The sequence below is a fragment of the Sabethes cyaneus genome, chromosome 3, assembly GCF_943734655.1.
Source record: "Sabethes cyaneus chromosome 3, idSabCyanKW18_F2, whole genome shotgun sequence".
Taxonomy (NCBI): domain Eukaryota; kingdom Metazoa; phylum Arthropoda; class Insecta; order Diptera; family Culicidae; genus Sabethes; species Sabethes cyaneus.
In genome coordinates, this window is record NC_071355.1 from 163,106,615 (window position 1) to 163,128,447 (window position 21,833).

Genomic DNA, 21,833 nt, shown 5'->3' on the forward strand with positions numbered 1-21,833 from the left:
CGTCGGAACTGACAAAGACTGCTTTGGAAGAGACAGATCCCGAACAGTATGTACCTCTGGAAGCTCGAATACCTTGCTGGCGTCATTTACTCCTGAAATCTTGAGAGCCAGCATCACTGACTCGTTTTCCTTTCGTTGCAAACCACTCGTCCAGTCGAGACATAGTGGATAAGGATTTCCTACTAGATCCAGTTCTTTTTGTAGGCTGTGCTCCATTAAGGTTGCCGACGATCCCTCATCGAGGAAAGCATAGGTTTTCACTTGCTTCCCCTTACCGTATAGTCACTGGCACGTACCGAAACAGAACCTTCTTCGTCGCCCTAGAGTGCGTGTTGCAGCTCGCTGAGCTTTCGTTAGACGATTTCGTTGATTTGGACCTCGTAACCTTACTATAACGTTTGTCGTCGTGCAATAGTCTATTGTGCATCAACGTACAGCTATTTTTACCACATGGTGTTTTGACCTGGCAGGCATCGAAATGCTTTTGCAGACACTTCCTGCACAATCTCTTTTCCTTGACAATTGTCTAACGGGACCCGATGTCCATTTCGAGGAACCTTGGGCATCTCTCTGGGCTGCTGCATTCGTTCGCGCACACGCAGCAATCTTCCGTTGCTACGATCGGGCGATCCCGCGAAGGAACATCAAAGCTGGAATCGCTTTCCGAATGAACGTTTATATAATTCTCGTCTTTTTTGCCTCGTCGTTCGGGTGATATCGGAATACTGATGGATGGCATTGTGACTATGCTCGCTGCTTCGACCAACTTTCCCAGCCAATCTCCGAATTCCGATAGTGTAACCTGGTCCAGTTGTTGCCGATGGAAAGCCCAGCTCAGCCTTATAGCGGGCTGGAGTTTCTCCGTTAACTCTTGGAGTAGTGACACGTTACACATATACTCGTTAAGACCGGAAGCTGCGCTCGAACCTTATTCACCAGCGAATGGATAATGATCTCCGGCCTTCCGAAAAGAGTTTTCAATGTCGACATCACTCCCTGTAAATTCGCAGGGTGCAGTAGGCGACAACGCACGGACTCTAAGGCCTTTTCCTTCAGGCTTCGCTGAAGACGTAGCATATTTTCTTCCTCGCTGTATCCACAGATCCTGGTCGAATTTTCATAGCTCGCTAGAAAGAGCGGCCACTCTTCTGGGTTCCCAGAGAACATGGGAAGTTCTTTATTGACAGCCTGGCGCGCTGAGAGCTGACTCTGGCTGAGTGAAGGAGCCCCGAAGAAACTACTAGCCCTCGGCTGGAACCCTGTCGCATGTGAATTCAATCTAGCATCTGCGCTTGTTGATTCACCGTACGCATTCGTCTGACGTTGCAAGAGTTTATTACGTTCTTCTAGATGTCTTCTCTCCAACGTCTGCACTTCCTCCAACATTCTCCATTGTTGAGCCAGAATCCCGTCGCCCTGCGAGATGTGCGCTTTAATGTTAGGCACCGAATCACCAGCCGAGCCTACTATCAATCCACCTCCGACCGCCGCTTGATTACCGACCACGTTCATATTCGACGTAGATCCGCTACCTGCCACCTGCAGGGATCGGTTAGTAGTAGAATTCGCCATTGGTACGCTACCGTGCGTTATTTGTGGGTTTAGATTAACACTGGAATTCGCCGTCGATCCGCTACCAAGCACCATCATTTGCTCGAGCTGATTGCCAGTCGAACTTCCTACTAATCCACCTCCACCTGAACTAATTAACCGATGCTGTTTTTCCACCTGCTCTAGCACACGCCGCTCCGAATCTTTCAACGCCTGTTCGTACATTTTTCGTTGATCTCTGAGCTCATTCAGCCGCTGGTCGTCCTTCTCCCTCAGCATTCGTTCAAATCGTTTCTGCATCGCCGTTAACTGCTTCTGAAGAAATTCTTCCAAATTCGGATCCGCTGGCTTGCGATTACTCGACATTGGTATCGCTCCCGCATTATTGTTAGGGGTGGAAGTGCCGGTTGGAAGTTGTTTCGCTGCTTCAAGGCATTTCTTGCAGCTCCACTCTCGATCCTGTACACTCGAATCCTCACTAACACACGCGAAATGATACCACTGTTCGCATAAATCACACGCTACCATACGGTCATTATCTGGTTGTCGACATATCTCGCAATTCACTCCCGGCGATGGGTTCGCTGATGCGCCTCGCTTTCGACCGTCACCTTTCTTTGACATACCGACTGAACTAAGCCCCCGATCGTAAACGGATTTTATAAAGTGTTGCAGTAGCAACTGGACGGGATAGAGAAGAGGTTGTTTTCGGTTTTGTAACACGTATATTTGATGATGATGTGAAGCGCGTTATAAAATCCCTTTGAGGATAGAACCAAATAGATATTGAATTATCAGTTACTGTATCGACTTTCAATTCAAGCAAATAATAATTTAACGATCAAGCATTTACAATTAGATTTAAATTTAGAATTGCATGTAACTACTCACGTTTAGTCTTCTTCTACCTTCCTCAAGTCCGTACTATATCCGTACTGTAGGTTTAAGTACTGTAATTGCATGTGTTAGCTTAGGTTAGGATATAAGCAAATCTTAATTTTACCTTTGTATGTAAGTAGCACTAGGAACTAGCATATAATAATCAATTTAGGTTTAGATGACGATAAGTATATAATAATTAGCACGTAATGACTTTAGCGTTAAGTTGAAACTTCTAAGATAATCAAACATTTAGTAATACACTCAAGTCTCTTTTTACACGGTTTTTTTTTACGATTTTTGAATTAACACGGTTTTTTTTATGATATTTTTTGAATTAACGCGGTTTTTTTTTAAACGGTTTTTTGAATTAACACGGTTTTTTTTAAACGATTTTTTGAATTAACACGGTTTTTTGAATCAGCGCGATATTTATGTTTTCTGAATTTACACAGTATTTTTTCGATGGTTTTTAAATTATAATGTTTGTATATCGTTCGGAAATTTTCTAAGAAAAGCCAGTATATGAAGTACCAAGACCTGCTACGTCTAATACGTACATTCCCAGAAAAGAATAGCGCAGAACAACGTAGGTCAGAGGGAATGGATATTACGAACCCCCTAAAACACACTCACATAATTAATAATAAAAAATAGTGTTCAATCAACAAAAAACTATCAATTTTAATCAACAAAAAACAGTAACAATGTCCAAAATTCTAACCGTAATAACCAGATCCTGTTAATTACAATTTTTCGCAACGGTGGCAGCGATCGGGCTCCTAGAGCGACGATGACGAACAGCAATAGCCACAGCAGACAACTAGTCCTTTAGTTCCAGTCGCATACACAAAATACTGACACGAAATCAAGCGAGGTACGCTGGCACCATGTTGTTGGTGTGGTGTTACGATCACAGCACATTCGTAAAGCATTTTGCCCAAGACCATGTGACGGTAATCATCGCACTCAAGCTGCAGCGATTCTAAAGAAGGGAATGTATCCTTGCTGAATTATAACGTCTTGGGTATGTACTTTTTATGGCTCTTTGGTTAGCGGCATCGACGGCATCGACAGGAGTCCCAAACAACCGAGTTCGATTATCAATCGAGCAGAAGTGATTTTTCGGGTTGGAGTTTTTCACTTGTTTTTTTACAGATATAGAGTAGAAATTTTAATTAATTTTGGTTATTTGCTACCAATAACTGAATTATGCATTATGCAACTGTGACAAATAACACAGTTTTGTGTTCCTACTACCACTTTTTTGATAGTAGGAACACAAAACTTCGCATCTAATTACACGTAAATTCATTTAAGACTGTACGAAACTATTTCGTGGTAGAAAACAACGAAAGGAATTCGTACATTTTAACTTTTATGTACTGATACAAGATTTTACATTTTTACGACGATTTTGGAATTAACACGGTTTTTTTTACAACAATTTTTGAATTAACATGGTTTTTTTTACAACAATTTTCGATTTAACACGGTTTTTTTTACAACAATTTTTGAATTAACGCGGTTTTTTTTTAAACGGTTTTTTTTTTACACGGCACGTATCCCCCGTGTAAAAAAAGACTTGAGTGTAATTAATTGTAACCACATTTTCGGCTTGTTATACATCCGCAATCGCACTTTGATGACTTGCCTTTTTCTTCTACTTACGGTCTGTCGTCCGTCAAGCGAGCACAGTTGGCAATTCGGAGCAGGGTTGTGTTGTGTTGAACAATGTGCATGGACGCAAGGTGCGTCGCATCCCGTAGGGTTGTGACAGTCACTTTATTGGATTTTATGACAAAAATCGCCGTTTTCACCATGAGCACCTCAACCGATTTCCACCAGTCGAAAGCTGAGAAAAAATGCTATTCGTAGCATAACTACTTCTATGATCACAGAACGGTTGCTACTGAGAAGAGCTGAGACTGATATGCGATTATTTAGCTACTCGATGGCCTAAGTAATCGCATATCAGTCTCTACCTTATTTTTCTTCGCAATTTTCACAAAAAATGCAATGTTTTGATAAAGAAGTTATATTAAAGGTCTATTTCATTATATTATGTCGAAAAAATAGGAATAAACTGCACTCAACAGGTGAAATAACCAAAACAACTCGATGATATTGCAGATAGGACTGATATGCGATTATAGCAGGGTTACCAGGTGAATTTTTGGAAAGTCTTCACCGTCTTCACGAATCAAGAAAAAATGTCTTCATTTGTCTTCTTCCGGGTTTCCAGAATTTCCCAAACATTTAAATTGCATGGTGAAGACACGTTTTCAAGTGAAGACATTTCAAAATAAATCCTCAAAAATGTCATCAAAATGAAGCCATGTCTTCACTTCTGGCATCTCTGGATTATAGGCAGTGAAGTCGAAAAATATATCACATAGTGCGCCAAGACTGGTGCTTTCCCTGTACTCCTAAAATTTCAGGTAGGGTAGATGCTCCAGTAATGGAGGGATTATGTCGGGGGATAGTGTGTAAAGAAGATTTGAACGCTCAATTTATCAGTTTCCAATTGAACTACATGATAATATGGTGCACCATAGTGTTGGCTTTAAATACATACCAAAATTATACCATTCTGCTGGTTAATATATCTAAAATATTGCTTTTCCTGACATTAATATGTGCTCTTAAAGTAGTGGTAATGTTCCTATAATAGTGGAAAATTTGCCTATAAGCAATTACACTCTATTGGACTGCTGAAAAGGAATTTGTAATTTTTGCATCAACATCTTGAATTTTAACTGTGTATCTTAGATAAAACTGTTAACAAATATATATTTCCCAGGTAACCAATAAGCATTTCCAATGCAATTTAAAAGCAAGCCAATAAGCATTTAAGTTGCCTTAAATGCTACTTAAATGTTATTTTGGCAAAATATGCGGCTACTTTACTGCTAGCCCTCTTATAGTGCTGACAATGCTTATTTGCAACTAGTTACCAACAAGAAGAATTTAAATAGAATTGTGCATGCCAATTTACAACAGTTATGCAGTCAAAAAGCTGATAAACAACAACCTGCAGTATAAAACGCCAGGGATGCTAATAAACGACTGATTTACTGCTTATTTTAATGCTTATTGGTTACCTGGGTTACCAATACGATACGGAAATTATCTCGAAATCCGCCAAAATTATGATATATTTTAAGTTTCCACCACTACTGGTACTACCACAACTACTGGAGCATCTACCCTAATGGCGATTTTCGGCTAATTAAGATTTTTACGAATTCTCTGGGGCAAGGTGAAATAAACCAGAATTCGTAGACAGCGATCTAAAAAGATTAGATGTACCGTGATCTGCATCTAGATCATGGTCCTACTCACCGTCGTAACGTGCGACCTGTATTCACTGAAGCATTAGCAATAACATATTTACTTTGCATGTGTCCATGTTCGCCGGTCCGGCAGAACAAAAGGATGAAATCCAAGATAACTGCTGACGTTTATTACCTGCCATGATTTTTACATGCCGCCAGGACGGGTTCTCGTTTACAGCCCGGATGTAGTTGGCTAACCTACGTCGCCATGAGCCCCTGGGTCTGCCTTTTCTGTCCTTGCGGATTCCAGTAGAGTGCTTCTCTGCAGATCTCGTTCACTCCTTTCCTCAAGGTGACCGATCCACTTCAACCTACGTTCACGAATTTCAGATGTTATCGGCCGTTGATGACTTATTGGATATCCAATTGTCAGGCCACCAGGCACGAATAATATATCACAGGGAGCGATTAATAAATACCTGCAGTTTTTGCGTTCTCTCCGCTGAAACGCACCACTTTTCGTATAGGCACACAGCAATACGGATTTAACGTTTGAGTTAAAAATTCGGGTTTTCGTATGTAGAGCGATCTGGTTTGATCGCCACATGTTTCGCAGAGCTGCAAAGGCACCCCTGGCCTTCCTGATTGGTGTGGCTATATGTCTTTGTACCACCATCCATCGGGCGTTGTGTGGATACCAAGATATTAAATTCAATAAGGCAGCTGTGTTAGCCGACTGGTTCGCGCTCGCTCAATGCCGGCTTTCGCCTCTCTCCGCTCGTCGATCTTGCTCCAAGTTTCAACCGAAATCCACTCTCTCTGCCCGCTGCGCGCTTTGGGTTTCGTCACTGGTCGTGATGAAGGCGTTCTTAATGCCAGTCCATTGCTCTTTGACGGTTCCACCAGGTGGCAACTCTGAGGCTCAGAATTCAAGTTGTTCGAAAAAACCCTTTTCACTTCAGGATTCTTCAATCGGCGGACGTCGTAACTTTCTCCTCCCGTCGTTGGACACGTGTGACGCGCAAACGTATTTCAGCGATGATGATCGGATGCAATATCAGCGATGCGTTTGTTGCATACATCAAGAAGGCTCCTTCACCATTTTCGGCTGATGCAGATGGGATCGATTCGGTTTTCTGTTCGACCGTCGCGGGAAATCCACGTGACTTTATGTACTGGTCTATGGGGAAAGAGCGATCCACCAATGAATTCTGTAAACATTTCCTCGTTTTCGCACATCTCTCCACCCATGACGCGTTCAAGGTCCGCCTTGTTTGAGCCAATTTATACGTTGAAGTCGTCAAAGTAGATTTGGATTTCCCCCTTCAGGATTTTCTCAACTACGCTGTTCAGCTGGCTGTAGAAACTTTCTTTCTCCTGTAGGTCGCTAGCATCTGTTGGTGCACAGTACTGGATTGCTGTAAGGTTTCTAACCCGTGTATTCGTTTATCGGTTACCACTTCATCAGGGCCACAGGTGCCCCTGGGCTCAGTAGGAATCCAACACCTCTTTCTCGAGTAGCATTTCCACCTTGTATGCCAGAGTAGAGCAAAACTTGCCAGGATTCTGTCTTGTGTTCGGCAGTACCACCCGGCCAGCGGACCTCGCTCGGCCCCAAGAATTCAAGTTTCAGTCAGTCAGCTTTCCTTGCAAGTTGGGGGCAAGGGTCAATATATTCCAGGTTCCGATTTGTGTCCGTGTTTTCATGCTAAAGGGTGTTACCAATAATCCAGATTGATTTCTTCTTTCATTTTCATTAACTTTTTTGTTTTCGGGTACAGTAGGTTGTTAACCTAAGGTCCTTATCTCGCTGACGGGGCTGCCATCTTAAGGTGGGCGGGAGCCACTGTTCCCCCTTCCCTGTTAGCGTATACGACAACCGAGGTTACGTAGCCCAGCCACCACCAGCGTAGGCATCCCGTGGAGGTAGGGATAGGAGTTAGTGAACAGGGGTTATGGAATGCACATGTTCACCCTTTGCCAGGCCAACCAGCAATAACATATGCCATTAAAAAACCTGACTGATTTTAGCTATTTTTCATGCCTCCGTTATCAGTTGATTTGCATGGAACAGCTACGACGAAAACAGTCTCATCGCTCCGCGCCTTGGGCCTTGAGGTCGGAGCAACCGGCTAAACGGTAAAGAAGTACTTGGCCAAAATTGACCTTTTTATGCGGATGCGCCAGTCGAGGCTGAGTAGCACGCACTCGCCCAGAGAACAGTTACAAACATCTTTCCGGCGAAGCACGGTGTCGTGGTCATAATGGGCGACAACTACTTGACACTGGATGGCAATGACTGGCAGAGGACCAAGTACTTTACGTTCAAGAAAGCATGTGATGACGTCATCTTCCGCCCCAAGTTTCCGAAAAAGATCCTTCTGTGGCTGGCGATCAGTGAAAAGAAAATGTTAAAGCAGTTGTTCTTTTGTTCAGGGTTTACAGTGAACGAGAAGATAAGAACATATAGTACGGTAGGTACCGGAAGTTGTCGCCTTCATCAAGAAGTATCGCGTCAATGATGTGACTTTTTGGCCGGACTTGGCCGCGGTCCATTTACCTAAGATATCACAGGAGGATATGAAGCGGCTGAAGATAAACGTTGTGCCGAAGATCACCAACTTTCCCAACGTCTTCCAACTGCAACCAATAGGAAATTTTTGGACGATGCTTAAACGGGGCATTTACTCCAATAATTTTGTTGTCAAAAATGGAGAAGCATCTGATCACAAAGGCCACGATAGAGTTGAATAATATGCCGACATCTAATTTTGGTCGGCCATAGCAAAGGTTCCAGTGAACCGTTTGAAGCCATTTGGCAGGGAGTCGAAGCATTGCTATGGAATGCTTAATGAACATAGGATTTAAGGGAAATTAGTTTCATTGAATTATCTTTTGTATTTTTTTCCATCGCCATCGGTAATAAGTCCATGTTTTCAATACATACGTTGCAACGAAGTATTGGATAAGGAGCGAATACGAAAAAATGATAAACCTTTAGAGAACACTGATTTAGGAAACGAGGGGACGCTCTGGTTTTACTTACTATTAATAAATTTTTCAACATTTTAATCAATTTCGACCAATAACCAGGATTTTCAATCCTAAAATTTCTTTCAAATGAAAACACACAATATTGTAGGAAATGTGTCACTCTTTTATCCTAAATAGAAACATTTATTACCCATCAATCTACGTTACCTTGCATGAACTTTTGTCGTTGTAAAACTATTGTGTTCAGTTGCACTATAACCAAACTGCTCTCCACATAACAGAAAACAAATACAACACATCAGTAAAGTTAACCTCCTCTTGATACAAGTGTTCAAATGTTCTTTTATGTTAGTGGTCGTCAATAGTGTTGCACAGCTTAAGGTAAATCGTAAATGAATCAAAGAATCGGAAAACTAATATCCTCTTTTTGCTATCTTTATGCGTTATTTGTAAATTGTTCCTATGTTTGTATAAGCTATCATTTAAAACTGTTAACAGAACAACTTATACGTTACACCCCATATCCTATTATAAATGATTGAAATAAGTATGAAAAAATAGCACACTCCCACAAGGTGCAATTCACCAACTAACAAAAACATATACTGCCCCTTCAAATGCTTGGTGGAAATTGCCATATGTTTTACATGAACGTGCGATGATGATGATGGTGGTGGTGGTAGTGGTTGCCGTTAGGTTGAAACGATGAATTTGAATTACTTGTCCTTTGCAAGTCCGCCACTATTGCATCTATTGTTGTTGCTGCTGCTGCTGCTGCATCGGAGGTGCTAATCGGCTAACGATGCTAACACTGCTCTGAAGCACCTTACGAATGACCGGTGGCGTGCGAGCACCATTGGCAAAGTTTTCCGTAACCAAACGTAGTTCGTAGAAAACGTTTCGAGTGTAGGGATTGCGACGGGACGAGTACCGCAGCACAAGAAACTGATAATATACAAGTGGTGTCATAATACCGGCTTTTCCTCTGGAATTTTCGAAAATCGAAAATCATTTAATAAATCTTATAATTTCAAGATAACACAAGTAAGATAAACTTACAAAAATACTAATACGACTGCCAGTGGCATAATGAAGATTTCAGCAAATGCTGCCAACCGAAGAATGTTACGGGTTTGGAATTCGACCAGCGAGATAAGCAGCCGGGCGCCCCACCATGAGTTTTGTCCCAAAGTCTGTAAGAAAGACAACGTTCAGCTTTAAAAACTGCATTCTAGCCTAATATTGTTCCTTATTGCGAAATGCTGATTAAGATATCAAATCGGCTTTGAATGAAACGGCTGTGCTGATATAAACATTGAATTACTCTCATGTGTCAAGGTCACGCCTCACTCAAACTAATAGATTTATGGTAATTTTATAGCCTCTATCGTCGTAAGTTATCTTGCAAGTTACAGCACTGTAAAACTCTCCTGTCTTTTAATTAATCGCTTAACTTGGTAGCTCTACATGATAACAATTGGATTATATTCTCTGAGAAAATTTATTCGTTCGTTTCAATTGTTTGCCGATAGTTTGAAAGTACCTATATGTTTATATCGTAATCAATCATAACTTGAAAGCCTGTTTTAATATGCTAACACTTCGTGACTAACAAATTGTATGCCTAACTATGTACACAATAAACGCTTGCAGTGAATTACTGAATTGTTTTTAATACTGGCGAACCAGCGAAAATATATACTTACATCCAGCAGCGTCAGCGAATAGCTAGCGGAATGCAAAACTGCAAACAGGGTCACCGGGAATATGATGAGCAACACTGGATAGGCATACAGGAAAATGAGTGAATACAGTAAATAGTGGCAGGAATCTTCCAGCAGCAACTGTTGCAGGTAAGCCCTGGAAAACTGAAACGCTGGCATACGCTGATGCAAACGAAGGGCACTTGTGGCGGCATTAGCCATTAATACTTTGTAGTATGCGTTGGTGGGATTGCTGAAATTAAGAATAAAGATCATTGCTAAATGAGGCGATATAACTGATGCTCGCATATAATTCTTCCTATTAATTAGTTAGTTAGCTATCCCATACAAAATTAAACCACAATTTTAACATTGGCAATCAAATTTCCCACCATCATACATTTCGATAATACGTAATCCTACGTCAAAATGGCACTTTCTAATATATTATTGAATGTAAAAGTTCTTAGTTACGTGAGAACCCGTTGAATGTAAAAGTTCTTAGTTAAGGGTTCTCATGAAGCTTACAAAAAGGTAAACTACTAACAAAATAAATGAAATAATATGCGAACTGAAAAAAAGAGAAATTTCGGTTACTAACTTTCAGCATAAACCAAATGCGACAACCGTAGGTAAGTAGGTAGGTATATAGCAATCGCCGACATTGTGGATGATATTCGTCAATTTGAGATAACAATATAGAGATATATATATTCCTGATGTACGATTTCATGCAAGGCTTTATCTACAAAATTGCAATTTCATACGCCGATTGACCAGCTATACTTCCTGCAGGCCCTACATGAAATAGACGCGTGCGTGATTGGACATATCTAAAAAACACGCGAAAGAGAATCCCGACCCATACTCAAACTCCTGAATCACTTTCGTTGATGTTTCATTTTACATTTCTTACATAATTCAACCCTCGGTTCACTTACAGCAAACTCAACGCATTTTAAACAACAGAGGTGCTCGGATTGTTACATATTGTTACATATTTCAAATTTCTTAGGTTGAATGTTACATAGATGTTCTTTTCCATAATAGGGTCCGGGAGGGTATTTTCAGCATGCTTCTAAATTCAGCCTATTTGCCTTTTCTTTCACCAATAAAAATATTTTGCCGACGTACAATTTTAATATGTTTTAATCATTTTCTCACTGCTATTTTTTATTAAAAGAACGTCAAAACCACCTGTTCTTCCACTAGATGTAGGCCATAGGCCGAAAAAATAGATGCAGTCGCTTAATGGGCTGAAAATATCCTCCCGTGCCCTAGATCAAATAACTGGTCACAGCGGAAAATGTACTTAAGAAGTAAAAAAGGTGCTCTTATTAAACCATTCTTTAGTTTCTGTTTTTGAAACAATAGTTTACGCAACTGTCGTGGTCTCCATGCTCTCTTTCGAAGGTCATTCTCAAAAGATGCCCGTCAGACAGCAAGGTGCATCAGGGAGTTTGAAGAAGCCACGGTAAATTAAATTGGGAACAAGGGTTTGAGGAAGTAAAACCGGAATAATTTTCGTTCTGAAATAAGTAACAAACAAATTAATTTAAATTTCAAAAACTTATATACACGAAACGCCATTTTTTGAAATCCCGTAGGCGAAAGTCGTCTACTACAGTGAGACACTTTGTTTCAAAACTTTCATATTTTTCTGATGATAGTTTTGTTATTCATAACAAGAAATGGATACCCGGTTAATCATCTATAGTCAATCAATCAATACTCTTCTTCGCTGAGAAAATTTGTGAAGAACGAACAAATGGTTAGAGCGCAGCAAAATAAAAACTGGATATTAAACTCCCCGATGATAAACTAGCCGGTGGTGTATTTAGATAACGCATTCAACCGGATATTGGGAGTTGTGTGCAGGAACTAGTTCATACTTCATACTACAGACGGTAGACAGTAAGTTGCGTGAATCGCAAGGTATGTTCCGTGGAACTTCGCGAATTACGACGCATATTTTGCCAATTGAACAAGCCACCAATTGAATTTTTTAAAGCATTTGATAGTATTTTGAAGGTAACTAACGGGTGGCAACTAAAATGTTGGAATTTTTTTTTCTCAAGCTGCCAAAAAAAGACAAAGATACATGAAGAAAGATACATTATCCATTGTTGAAAAAAATTAGTGTATATTTGAAAACGGTCCGTAATCGGCTGTTCGGCGAAGCTTTCGTTTGACGTCAAAACAGGAGCGTTGTACGGCCGTCATGTCAACTTTGCGAATGCATCTCTTGATTCTACCAATCAACTGTTTGCAATTCGTGGCTCTCCAGTTGTTTTTGTACACCAAGGAACTCAAAATCCCGAAGAAATCTTCAATTGGGCGCACTGAGACAGACTTTTCGGGTCGTGGTTTTTGAGTAAAAATGGGATCGAATGGGTATTCAGGAACGTTTGTGTTTTTTTGGCGTAATGCGATGATGCTCTATCCGGCCAAAATACGTATTGTCCATCTGTATGATGTTTTTGTAGAAACGGGATCAAAATTCTCTTCAAACATTCGTCTGGTGCATCTTAATTGATAGCCAAACCAGAGCAATTGTTGTTGAACAAACGAGAAAAAGAACGATGTCCTTCTGCGTCCATAATTTTGACCGGTCTTCCACTACCTTGCTTGCGAATAGTTGTTGGATATCTTAGGATATGATAAACAGTCGAAGCCGCAATTTATTTGCTTTTAAATGTTGCACCGTATACTTTTTGCCTAGATTTCTGTTGCAGTTCGTAGAAGCCAAAAACGAGCCAAGGTGATCGAACCACCCTTTTCCGAAGAAAGTAAGGATGTCAAAGTGTTGCGAGCTTTTTCGATTGTCAGAGCTGTTATCGAAACGGTTTGCATTCTTAATATAAAGGTAAACACGTTATTGTTGGAGAAGTAACATCAGCTGAGGAATGCCCTGATATTCATACTGTTTCATAGTTAGCGAGCTCTGAACTAGTAAATGACACGGATTTGGATTTATTTTAAAGTACAAGGTAACTAACCGAGTGACACGCATGTTCAAAGCCAAATTTATATGTCAAGTTATACAAGCAGAATTTGAAAAAGTTATGTATGGGACGATTGAAGAACTTGTTATCTGCAATTTTGCTTAATAAAGTTTTGCTGTATCTTTTGTAGTTACGAAGCTACAATGCTAGTAGCTCATTCGTAGCCAAGTGAACGTTCACTTAGCTACTAATGAGCTACTAACATTGTAGCTCCGTAACTACAAAAGATACAGCAAGACTTTTTTAGCAAAATTGCAGACAATAACTAATTCTACAAATGTCCCATATGGGTCATTCCATCTCAAACGTACACAAGGTTTGGACTCGACCATCAGCGATTTCAACCAAAGTTGGCATAATTGTTCATTCCGACCCCACAACCAAATTCCCAAAGTTTTATGCCGATTGATCAATCCCCCTACCAGTGGCGCTACTTCCATTTTTACTGATTTTCAAAAAGTCATTTTTCGGGTTTAAATATCTCTGAAATACTATGATGTGAAAACATGACAATATACTTTTTCTATGGGTTTTTGGCCGCGCAATCGAATGATGTTATCAGGGTTTATCTAATTTGTCAACATCATACATTTTTTTGCAATTTAAAACGAAATATACGAATATCTCAAAACACCCCCAATTTTATTCTTCGTTAATATCGTTAGATAGTTTTTCCAAGCACTTTTTTTCCTCTCTATCACTTGTTGGCATTCGCCGTCAAACCAATCATTTCGTGCACTCGAGTTTTCCATTCTTAGCACCGCGGTTGCGTTTTCGTTGACGACCGAGCGTATCATACTCCATCCGTTTTCAACGGTCGGAGCATCTAGCTTCACAAAGGAAGGCAGAGCTTCATCCAGTACGCGCGCGTAGTTTTCGGCAACTGCCGAGTTGTTTAGCTACCGAATGTTTAACCGAGGAGGGCGGCTTTGTCGATAGTTTCGAGCGCACGTGTACTGCTACTAGGTAATGGTCCGAATCGATATCCGCACCCCGTAGGGAGCATACGTTGGTGATGTTCGAGAAAAACCGGCCCTTGATAAGGATATTGTCGATTTGGTTCGAATTTCGTTGGTCAGGTGATCTCCAGGTGGCTTTGTGGATAGCTTTGTGAGTAAAGAAAGTGCTTCTGATCATCAAGCCTCGGGAAACCGCAAAGTTGATGCATCGCTAGCCATTATCGTTCATGTCGGTGTGCAGGCTATGGGGCCCCACCACCGGTCTATACATTGCTTCCCTGCCGACCTGGGCGTTCATATCGCCGATGACGATCTTGATGTCCCGTCATGAGCAGTTGTCGTACATTGCCTCCAGCAACGCGTAGAACGCGTCTTTCTCGTCATCGGGTCTACCTTCGTGTGGACAATGCACGTTTATGACGATGTAGTTGAAGAAACGGCCTTTTATCCTCAACACGCACATCCTTTCACTAATCGCTTTCCAGTCCATTACGCGATCCTGCATTTTGCGCAACACTACGAAGCCCGTTCCCAGCTCGTTGGTCGCTCCACTGTTCTGGAAAAATTGGCCTTCGCTGCCACGAATCCTCCGCACCTTCTCGCCTTTGCGACAAAGCTCCTGCAGTGCCACGATGCCAAATTTTCGGGGTTTTAACTGATCGAGCAGCACCCTGTCGCCACCAACGAGATTTAGCGATCTGCAGTTCCAGGTACTAAGGACTCTTGCGTCTTGCCTCTCCCCCCCCCCTCCTTCCTTCAACAATATTTTGAAAACATATAATTTTTTTTCAAATTTGTATAAGCCTTATTTGATATACATAAAATAAAAATTTTCTTCAAAAATTTTGCCGAAATACAGCATGTTTTTTTAGCGTTTTACTAAAATTTTTGTTAAAATTTTACAATTCACTTTTCGGAGAAGATTCTCGGGAAAATTTGACAGTTGTTGTATTCTCGAGATCTCGGTAATTTGGAATCGTACCAAGATTATTGCCAAGATCTCATCTGTTGGAATCTCGGTAATTTATTTTACCGTACTCGGCGATAAAATCTAAGTGCGTAAAGCTCTTATCACACTCTAATAAAAATAAAAAGCACAGTTGTTTGACGAGGATGGTTTGGCATATTGTATGAAATGTGTAGCGTATTTGTTTTTGCTTAGGTCCAACTTAGGTTCGCTCTAGTTCCAATCGAACGGTTGTCAAAACGTTTGTTTTTTCACTCAGGTTGAACTCAGTTTCGCTCTGGGTTGAACTTTTTAGACGACGGGTTCGCTCTGGGTATTTTTAAAGTTTCAACCCCACCATGAGCAATATTCTGATAACCTGAAAACGTTTGTTTATTCTCCCGAAAATGTTTGTTTATTAAGTGGTCGAGTGGGAACTAACCCAGGTTAAAAAAGAAAAACACTATAAAAAATCGATGTTTGACGCCATTCCTAACAGAGTTTTTACGATTCTTTTTTTGGGTTTCAACCCAAAAATGCCTTGGACTAGAAAGTCTCCAAAGGCTTGACCCTTCTTTAACGACGGACTTCACAGTCGGCTGCTAAAGTACAGGACAATTACGGGTCTACTGTAACAATTCTACTGACTCCTTCTAGAACTGCCCAGCCGGGACTCGAAAATATGTCGACTGACTTGGGCCAGCATCGTACCTCGAAGCTAGTCGGGACAGAAAAAAAACATGTTCAGAATATAAAATACTAGAAAAAATCTAGTCGCTTTCGTATAGGGAAATCAAATTGGCAACTGTAAGTAAGCTTGAAACGTATGAAAAAAAAACAGGTTAAGTGAACTTTTCAAATAAGTGATGTAATGTGTGGGGGGTTGACTAGTTGGACACTGATTAGCGCATTACTTCTATACTAGGTCCGAGGGGTGATCTTATATCGCAGTAGTGAATTCACTCGGGAGAGAGTAAACTTTTCAAATAAGTGATATTCGAGCAAAAAAGAGACTTTCATTTTTCTTAGAATATGGTTTCCTGTTAAGAGTCTACCCAATAAACCCATATAAACTGCTCTAAAAGATAATCATTAAGACTTTTACGGTGGTTCTTTTAACCAATGGTCTTCTAATGGCATACAAAAAACAGGCTCGTATACAAAATTTTATGAAATTATGGAAGCCTTCGGCATAAACCTCTACGACAATTTTGAAATAATGCCCGTCTGCTAGACTTTCATAGAATTATCGCGTGAAAATAGACCTTGAGAAAAGCCTCTCCCGTGTATTCACTGGTAATAAAACTGGTATGGTGAAGCACTTGGATTTTGCGGTGTTGCATAAAAATTCAAGGTTTAGGCCCAAAGCTCCCTATCTATGTCGAAAACATGTTGTCCTAACCACAATATCAATAGTCAGCGGTACCGTAAAGTGTCAACACCAACAGTCAACTTTCGCGTTATGTTTTCATAACGACCTGCACAAGCAGCTTTTAACAATAAACTTTGTTTTTGTAGTCTACAATAGTCACGCTTATTACAGAATTACAATCCAAATGTAATTAAACGAGAAGAAAGGATTTATTGTCTTGCAATAACATTTGATTGGGAACTAAAATCTTCAAGAATGTTTAAAACATTTCTAACAAAATAAGTTAAAATGTTTGTAAAGCAATACAATAGTGTTGAATTGCGCCATTTTTGGTCGTTCTTAGACGAAATTTATAGCATTCCAATTGGTTCTGCTATCTCTGACTGACTCGACCAAATGTAATGCATTTGTACTTGTTTATTTATATAAATGGCTTTGCTATGGTATAAACAAATTCAGAATAGATACAATATCACTATCAGCTGGACGGACATTTTCTTACCATTCTGTAAAGTTAAGTTATATGTACTTTAAAAGGCAGTTATCAAATTTTAGCTATGGCGAGGCGACATTGCTGGATATAGATATAGGTGGCGTCATAGTTTTTAATTACGCAAGGCAACTAATTATTACGCCGTTATGGCTTTTACACGCCTGTACAAGTGGTGGCGTGCCAACCATCGCTAAATGACTTAATATGGTATGGAGTCGCCGGGGAGCGTGTTGGCAGGTAGACGAGGGGGACAATACGGTTTTTGTTTGCTTTTCGCGGTGCACTTCTCTCATCCAACTAAATCGCTACTCTCAGCACGCACACTATCGTGGAATCGTAATTGGCGGAACTCATGTATTCAAGCTTTACGTTTTACCTTGCGTTAATGTAGGTACGTGAATATATAAACCATGCACCGATGACGTCTAAACTATGAAAGATCAATCTATCTTTATGCAGGTGAACGATCGTCGATAATTATCTCACAATTGAAATGTCAACTTGAAATACGGTAGTCTTGTGTATATTAATGGTTAAAAACAAAGTTATTTATAAAAAGTGGCCTCATTGGTATCTTCAGTCTACTTGAATTACTTACCCAAATATAGGAATCACATATCCCAAGGCAAAGATAATGGTTAATACTCGGGATGCCCATAGTGCTGTGTCGATCTTGTTAAGGATGATGTGCTCTTTCAAAGCATCCACTCCACGTGGTTGTTCACGTGTTTGCTGATCACTCATTGTACTTTACTATAAATTACTTTTTTAAACTTAAAGTGTTACACTTTTACGTTGGAAAACTGCAATAAAAAAAAAAGAAAAAAAAACTTAATATATTCTCACACTAAACAAAAAGCAGATACAGTCAAATGCAGATACAGAACATCGACAAAATTTTAAATTTTAAATATCCTCTCACCACATAGGTATAAGGATTACCTTATTGTACTGAGCAAATAACTATCACTCAACTAGTTTTAGTGGAGGTTACTTTATAAATCTATTAACCTACTGTTTCATTTTACAGCAATCTTTCCCAACTTCCTAACTTAACATTTCCGCTCACTGTTAATCGAAAACATTCTAAAAATGTTTCAAAAAAGCGATCAATTCATGCGCTAGTGGTTCTATTAAGTAACTTTTTTTAACCCTACCTACTTATTGCGCTCAGGTGGATGCGTGAGGGGTATATACACGGAATTGGCAAAACTGAGTCTATGATTAAGTTGATGGATTGTTGATACATTTTTCGTATAATCCCGTAAACTCTATTGAATCTTATTTTGATACTCAATTATGCGACATATTTGGAAGAATTTTTGAATAAAAAGAAAAAAGATGTATTATTTGCCGTGGTTTTCTTGTTTGCTACAGCACATTCTTTTCAATCCGTTTGCTATTCAATGATACATTTACGATTTACGATGACAAGCAGAATATGATCACAACGATTTGGCTGAGCTAAGTAAATACCTGTGAGAGCGTTTGCAAATTTTCTGTTCTGGCAATATGATGGGTTAAACACAATCGGTAAAAATTAAATAATAAAATTATACTTTAATAAAATTAATTGTCGCGATTTTAGTGTGTTACTCGCAACATAATTAGCGTCGTGAATGAATGGAATTTTGACACACTTCACAATGATATCTAACATAACAAGCACACAAAAAGCTCATTTGCAACAACATTGCTTTGAATCGATGATTTTATGATCTCTTATCAATGACACGAAATAGATAGATAAGGCCATTGGTCATAACTTTTCGAGTATAATGCAAAAGAATATAAGAACACTATTTATAGAGCACAAGTCCCGTTTCTTTAATTTCACTCCGTGCAAAAATGAGGGCTCAATTGAAATTTTGCTGCCATCTTCAGTCAGCATATTCATTGCAATGAGACTTCACTTTTCTTGTAAATCATTTGAACTGTGTCACGTTGTTCGCTAATAAAACACGATTTACAGCCGACCGCAATTTTACAATATTTTCCTTAAATCGATTTTTGTCTAATTAATTATTAATTTAACCTGCAGCTTTTTTTGTACCACAGGTATTGCAGCTTAATACAATTTAACCAAAGGTGTGGTTTCTAGCCAAATTACCTTTTCGGAACACACGAATTGAATTACAAATTTTCCGAAAAATTCATCACTTTATAACGGGATCAATAAAAATTATACTGGATAATTCTGTATTTCTATATGACTACACCGAAGGATTAACATTTACTGAACACTGTATACTCACTTTGCTAAGCACAATTTTTTTACAAGTTGCAGCACACACAAAGTTTCTAGTAATATCCGTTTGTGAGGCGGATCATTTGATGAGGAGAGAGAAAAGGGAATTAGTGTTTTATTTGCGACTTCCAACATCACGCAGAAAAAAGGGAAATTGTTGGCAGATGTCAAAAAATAGATATAGAGGCAAGGATGCCAAACATTTCTAAAATTTCTGCTCTAAAGAACGAAAAAACAAATTTCGCTTGATTTTTTTAAGAATTTGTTTCAAGATTTAATCTTGAAATTGAAACAAATTCTTAAAAAAATCAAGCGAAATGCGAAAAGATGCTTGAATAATGCGGAAAATGCACCGTCCACAAACCGGGTTAGTTGAGCATGTTGGTGAAATCAGGGGTGACATTGCAATTCTCGTTTCGAGTGATTTTGGTTCGTTTCGCCCATTCGTTTAACGTGGTCGAAACGAACCAAAATCACTCGAAACGAGAATCGCAATGTGACCCCAGGTCTACCAAAGTGTGAACGTCCCAAACCAAGTTTGCAGAAGAAGATTGTAAGGGCAGAACCACCCCATCGGCAGGCAACCATGTTTTCGCTGCCAACATCTCGTGCGTGCGAAAATGAGATAGCATGTCAGCACGGCGTTTCACTCAACTGCCAGCAGTCTGATTTGGGCCCGCTGTCAAATTTTGAGCCCAGGACATGTTGTCGCTGACGTTCACTGCAGCTCGTTACAGAGATGTCGATGGGTTGGACAGAACGGACTGAATTAGAAATATTGCTAATTGCAAGAAAAATTATTCAATCAATAAATGCGAAATCGCTCTTAAAATTGCTATTTTAGCTTACACTGTAAAAAAACAGCACAGTCGATCCAAATGCCACCTACACTTGAAAGTCGATAACGGAGAGCATTTCAATTTCACTTGTAAATCCCTACAAATTCCAAATGGAATCCACATCATTTTCGAATGTTTTTAGCACTTGCCATTTCAAGTGACTGGTTTATGATTTCGATGTGCAAGGCACTAAATAAACAAATGTGTTTACACTTCATTGTAAAAAATTTGCACGCTCGATTCAAATGCTATTCACACTTGAAAATCAATGGCTGTATTCACTTCACTGTCACTCGTCCATCCATACACATTTCAAATGGAATCCACGTTAGTTTCGAGTGATTTGCCATTAACATTCTATGTGGCATATATGCTATGTAAACCAAATGTCATTAGCTTGATTTCCATATGGGCAACACCGAACATTGAAATGTTTCACCATTTGACTTTGTGCTATATGTAAGTGCATACGGTACTGAAGTGTGAACCACTTCAATTGAACATGTATGGCTCATGACGGTGCTATTCTAACAGAATTATCAAATATGGCGAAAAGTGATAGTTTGTTTTTGTTGTGCGCGGAACGAAAATTGTTAGCAGCGGGATTGACGAGGGCAAGTATAAATATTGTTACATATATCTTTTTTGGTTTTATTTTCATAATCTATTTCCTAACAGATATCAGTACGAATCCAAACTTAGATGAGAGCAGGAGTATTCCCACGTATATCAAGAGCCAGAAGACAATTTATGACATGAGTATTACGACGGTATCTGTAAGCGTCTGGGAAAGGAAAAGGTCTAGCTGTTATTTTATTTTTTACAAGGTAAGAAAGTGGTATTTACACCAAAACCAAAATAGTCGATATATTTCTATTGTTTTAGGCTACGTCACTGGTAAATGCTGAACGCATTCGTAGAAGGCGCGACCAACACACACTGCTATAACGATATTCGGAAAGCCGAGTGGTGCAATGGCTGCAGCAACCAAAAACAGAAACAGCGAACAAATGGTTCTCATGATGAAATGCCTAAAGGTGAAACAAAATCTTTTCTCAAACTTGCCTGCTGTGAAGGATGTCATTCAGCATGGACCGAAAACTCGCAGACGATCAACCCCACCAACATAGTGATAGTACGGATAGTAACGACTCCACTCCTTTGCAAATTGATATCTCCAGGGTGCCGGTTTGGAATGAGATCAAACGGTCGAACGACAATGATAACAAAAATAAAAATTATCACAACCACCATCACCACCATAATAGCAGTAGTCAAATTGCCCATATGCAGCGGAAAATACTGGATAACTTAAACTTGATTGTAAAACAAGCGCCTGCATGTATAATTTATTCTTGGGCAGAAATTGGCCTGAGTCCTCCAATAATGTGAAGCTTCAAGACAGCGAGCTCCATGGCTGAGCTCGAGTTGCGGGCTGGACGAGTGTGGGACGAATTGGTTAGAGTGCTCGTGGTGATCTCTAGTGGACGCAGCAGGTGGGATTGAATTGCAAGTGAATCATTTTAATGTAAAGTAATTTTATTTTTACTTGTTTTGTAGGTATTG

At 39.8% G+C, this 21,833-nt stretch overlaps 1 protein-coding gene and 1 long non-coding RNA gene across 3 annotated transcripts; both read right to left on the reverse strand.

Moving 5' to 3' along the window:
- Positions 1–2,232: 2,232 nt before the first annotated feature.
- Positions 2,233–2,679, reverse strand: LOC128744260 (uncharacterized). Its single transcript, XR_008412376.1, has 3 exons — positions 2,555–2,679; positions 2,443–2,501; positions 2,233–2,312 (listed from the first exon to the last, which is right to left on the reverse strand). It is a non-coding gene; the product is annotated as an uncharacterized LOC128744260 (long non-coding RNA).
- Positions 2,680–8,844: 6,165 nt separating this feature from the next.
- Positions 8,845–19,503, reverse strand: LOC128742231 (Krueppel homolog 2). Of its 2 annotated transcripts, none has more exons than XM_053838519.1 (5): positions 19,436–19,503; positions 17,779–17,983; positions 10,409–10,658; positions 9,762–9,895; positions 8,845–9,687 (listed from the first exon to the last, which is right to left on the reverse strand). In XM_053838519.1, the coding sequence occupies exons 2-5, from the start codon at positions 17,922–17,924 to the stop codon at positions 9,453–9,455; spliced, it is 765 nt and encodes a 254-aa protein (XP_053694494.1). In that variant the 5' UTR covers positions 17,925–17,983; positions 19,436–19,503; the 3' UTR covers positions 8,845–9,452. The 2 variants fall into 2 exon arrangements, with proteins under 2 accessions (XP_053694494.1, XP_053694493.1); XM_053838518.1 differs by lacking the exon at positions 19,436–19,503 and adding an exon at positions 19,291–19,419.
- Between the last annotated feature and the right edge of the window lie 2,330 nt (positions 19,504–21,833).